The sequence below is a fragment of the Hemibagrus wyckioides genome, linkage group LG22 (genome assembly GCF_019097595.1).
Source record: "Hemibagrus wyckioides isolate EC202008001 linkage group LG22, SWU_Hwy_1.0, whole genome shotgun sequence".
In the NCBI taxonomy this organism is placed as follows: domain Eukaryota; kingdom Metazoa; phylum Chordata; class Actinopteri; order Siluriformes; family Bagridae; genus Hemibagrus; species Hemibagrus wyckioides.
Window position 1 is genome coordinate 22,446,997 of NC_080731.1, and position 4,369 is coordinate 22,451,365.

A 4,369-nucleotide genomic window follows, 5' to 3' on the forward strand; every position below is an offset into this window, starting at 1 on the left:
GCAGTGTGTGTCTTTTATTCTGTATTTCAAAGTAATAACACTCTCATGGATAAATATTCAGATATAAATCACATTATTACAAAATAAACACCTTTTTCAGAACATTTCTTACATCTTATATTCATTTGAGTCCTATTTCTCAGTCTTTACAGAAATGTCCGTTTGTGATAAAGTACATCATTTATATTCACACACGATAATAAATGGTTATTACTGATCAGCTATTAATAATCATTGTAATAATTATTATTACTAAACTGGTCTATTACCCGTGTTTATACAGACACGGATACAGGACAGATAAATATAGACTTCATCAAATGAAATTTTTATTTGTCACCTACATATACATACACAGTACATACATATACATACACAGTACATACACAGTACATACATATATATACACAGTACATACATATACATACACAGTACATACATATACATACACAGTACATACACAGTACATACATATATATACACAGTACATACATATATATACACAGTACATACACAGTACATACATATACATACACAGTACATACATATACATACACAGTACATACACAGTACATACATATACATACACAGTACATACATATACATACACAGTACATACATATACATACACAGTACATACATATACATACACAGTACATACATATACATACACAGTACATACACAGTACATACATATACATACACAGTACATACATATACATACACAGTACATACATATACATACACAGTACATACACAGTACATACATATACATACACAGTACATACATATACATACACAGTACATACACAGTACATACACAGTACATACACAGTACATACATATACATACACAGTACATACACAGTACATACATATACATACACAGTACATACATATACATACACAGTACATACACAGTACATACATATACATACACAGTACATACACAGTACATACATATACATACACAGTACATACATATACATACACAGTACATACACAGTACATACATATACATACACAGTACATACATATACATACACAGTACATACATATACATACACAGTACATACACAGTACATACATATACATACACAGTACATACACAGTACATACATATACATACACAGTACATACATATACATACACAGTACATACACAGTACATACATATACATACACAGTACATACATATACATACACAGTACATACACAGTACATACATATACATACACAGTACATACATATACATACACAGTACATACACAGTACATACATATACATACACAGTACATACATATACATACACAGTACATACACAGTACATACATATACATACACAGTACATACATATACATACACAGTACATACACAGTACATACATATACATACACAGTACATACACAGTACATACATATACATACACAGTACATACATATACATACACAGTACATACATATACATACACAGTACATACATATACATACACAGTACATACACAGTACATACATATACATACACAGTACATACATATACATACACAGTACATACACAGTACATACATATACATACACAGTACATACATATACATACACAGTACATACACAGTACATACATATACATACACAGTACATACACAGTACATACATATACATACACAGTACATACACAGTACATACATATACATACACAGTACATACATATACATACACAGTACATACACAGTACATACATATACATACACAGTACATACATATACATACACAGTACATACACAGTACATACATATACATACACAGCACATACACAGTACATACATATACATACACAGTACATACATATACATACACAGTACATACATATACATACACAGTACATACACAGTACATACATATACATACACAGTACATACACAGTACATACATATACATACACAGTACATACACAGTACATACATATACATACACAGTACATACATATACATACACAGTACATACACAGTACATACATATACATACACAGCACATACACAGTACATACATATACATACACAGTACATACATATACATACACAGTACATACACAGTACATACATATACATACACAGTACATACATATACATACACAGTACATACACAGTACATACATATACATACACAGTACATACACAGTACATACATATACATACACAGTACATACACAGTACATACATATACATACACAGTACATACACAGTACATACATATACATACACAGCACATACACAGTACATACATATACATACACAGTACATACATATACATACACAGTACATACACAGTACATACATATACATACACAGTACATACATATACATACACAGTACATACACAGTACATACATATACATACACAGTACATACACAGTACATACATATACATACACAGTACATACACAGTACATACATATACATACACAGTACATACACAGTACATACATATACATACACAGTACATACATATACATACACAGTACATACATATACATACACAGTACATACATATACATACACAGTACATACATATACATACACAGTACATACACAGTACATACATATACATACACAGTACATACACAGTACATACATATACATACACAGTACGACATGCAGTGAAATGTTCATGCACAGTTTGTCGTTTCTTTACTTTTATTCATTGTTTCTTCGTTTTTTCCTAAAATACAAGCTAATAAATAAAAGTATAAATGTTTTAAAGGCATGTTTGTATTAGAGCTGAATAAATTTACCTCAGGGCTCTGGGGATCTAAGCTAACGCTGACAGGCTGCTCCGAGCGCTGTGTTGCCATGACGACACCGACGCCATTTCGCGCGTTCATAAACCTGAAGGTCAAACTATAGAAACAAACAAACCGTGAACAGATCTCCGCCTTGTCTGGACCGGGTCAGTCCGGTGTGAACAGATCTCCGCCTTGTCTGGACCGGGTCAGTCCGGTGTGAACAGATCTCCGCCTTGTCTGGACCGGGTCAGTCCGGTGTGTAGAGATTCGGACAGGAATCCTTTAAAACTCTTCACAAAGCGCTCAGGATGTCTGATATACTGTGTCGGTGGCTGAACTCGGAGCTCCGGTTATCCAAAACCGTCGGTAAGCACTCTCCATATCACTGTGTGTATGTGTGTGTGTGTGTGTGAGTGTGAGTGTGTCAGGTAGCTACCTTCAGACAGTCTAATCTAATCTGATGAATCTGACTGAATGAAATCTAATCTAATCCGATGTGCATGTTTTATGTAAATGCAGAGCCTCTTTCTTTGGCCAAAGACTTCTCTAGCGGTTATCTGCTGGGTGAAGTCCTGCACAAACACCAGCTCCAGGAGGATTTCCACCAGTTCTCCAAACACAGGTGTGTATTACACTTCCACACAAAACAAGGACACTTCTTAAACTTTCCACACTTCCCCATTCACCTGCTGCTTAATAAACACTGAAATCATCCCAACACTGTGGAAATGTAGATTCAGTAGAATTCATTCATCTTCATCTTCACTGAGCAGGGTGATGATGGATCCCGATCTCATCCTGACTGGACTGGGATGTCCAGCCATCACACACACACACACACTGATTCATTCACACCTAGGGGTATTTTAGTGTCCACCCACCAGCATATTTCTAGGAAGTGTGAGGAAACCCGAGAACGTGTGGAGAACATGGAGTGAAATTTCTCTACACTGTTCCCTGAGCTCAGGATCAAACATGGACTGCTGGAGCTGTGGAGACACAACACTTTTATTTTATTCCTGATTTTGTTGATGTCCAGAAAAATCAGACCTCAGAAAAGAATGATTTAGTTTTGAGAAAAACGTAACACACGCAGTGACCCTGACCCTGACGAGGACAAACTCAGAGTCCGTGTGAGAAACTGATTCCAGGTGGAGAATTTCTGCTGATGTTCTTTAATCACAGGTCTCCTGGTATCTTCAGGATCTTCTGAACAATCTGACATGGAGAACATGACATCACACAGTTATTCAGGATCTCTTACAGTGTGACATGGAATGGTCTTAAACCACTACTGAAATCACTTCATTGTTGTGTGTGTGTGTGTGTGTGTGTTTCAGCACAGCTAACGCCAAGCTGAACAACTTCACACGTCTAGAGCCCACGCTACAGCTCCTGGGCGTGACCTTTGACCTGAGCATGGCCAAAGCAGTGATGCAGGGCCAGCAGGGTGCGGCCACACGTCTGCTCTACCAGCTCTACATCCTGCTGCAGAAGAAGACGCGGGTTGGGCTGACGAGCACCATGCTGGAGACCATGCAGCCTGCAGCCGTAGCCAGACTGCAGCGTGTGGAGAAGCACATCTACACTCAG

At 36.6% G+C, this 4,369-nt stretch overlaps 1 protein-coding gene across 1 annotated transcript in view; it reads left to right on the forward strand.

Moving 5' to 3' along the window:
• Positions 1-2,884: 2,884 nt before the first annotated feature.
• Positions 2,885-4,369, forward strand: part of spef2 (sperm flagellar 2) — a 52,375-nt gene continuing 50,890 nt past the window's right edge. Inside the window, exons 1-3 of the mRNA XM_058374559.1 lie at positions 2,885-3,142; positions 3,296-3,398; positions 4,117-4,369. Of these exons, the coding sequence (XP_058230542.1) occupies positions 3,085-3,142; positions 3,296-3,398; positions 4,117-4,369 (414 nt within the window). The 5' untranslated portion in view covers positions 2,885-3,084. The remainder of the gene's footprint in view (positions 3,143-3,295; positions 3,399-4,116) is intronic.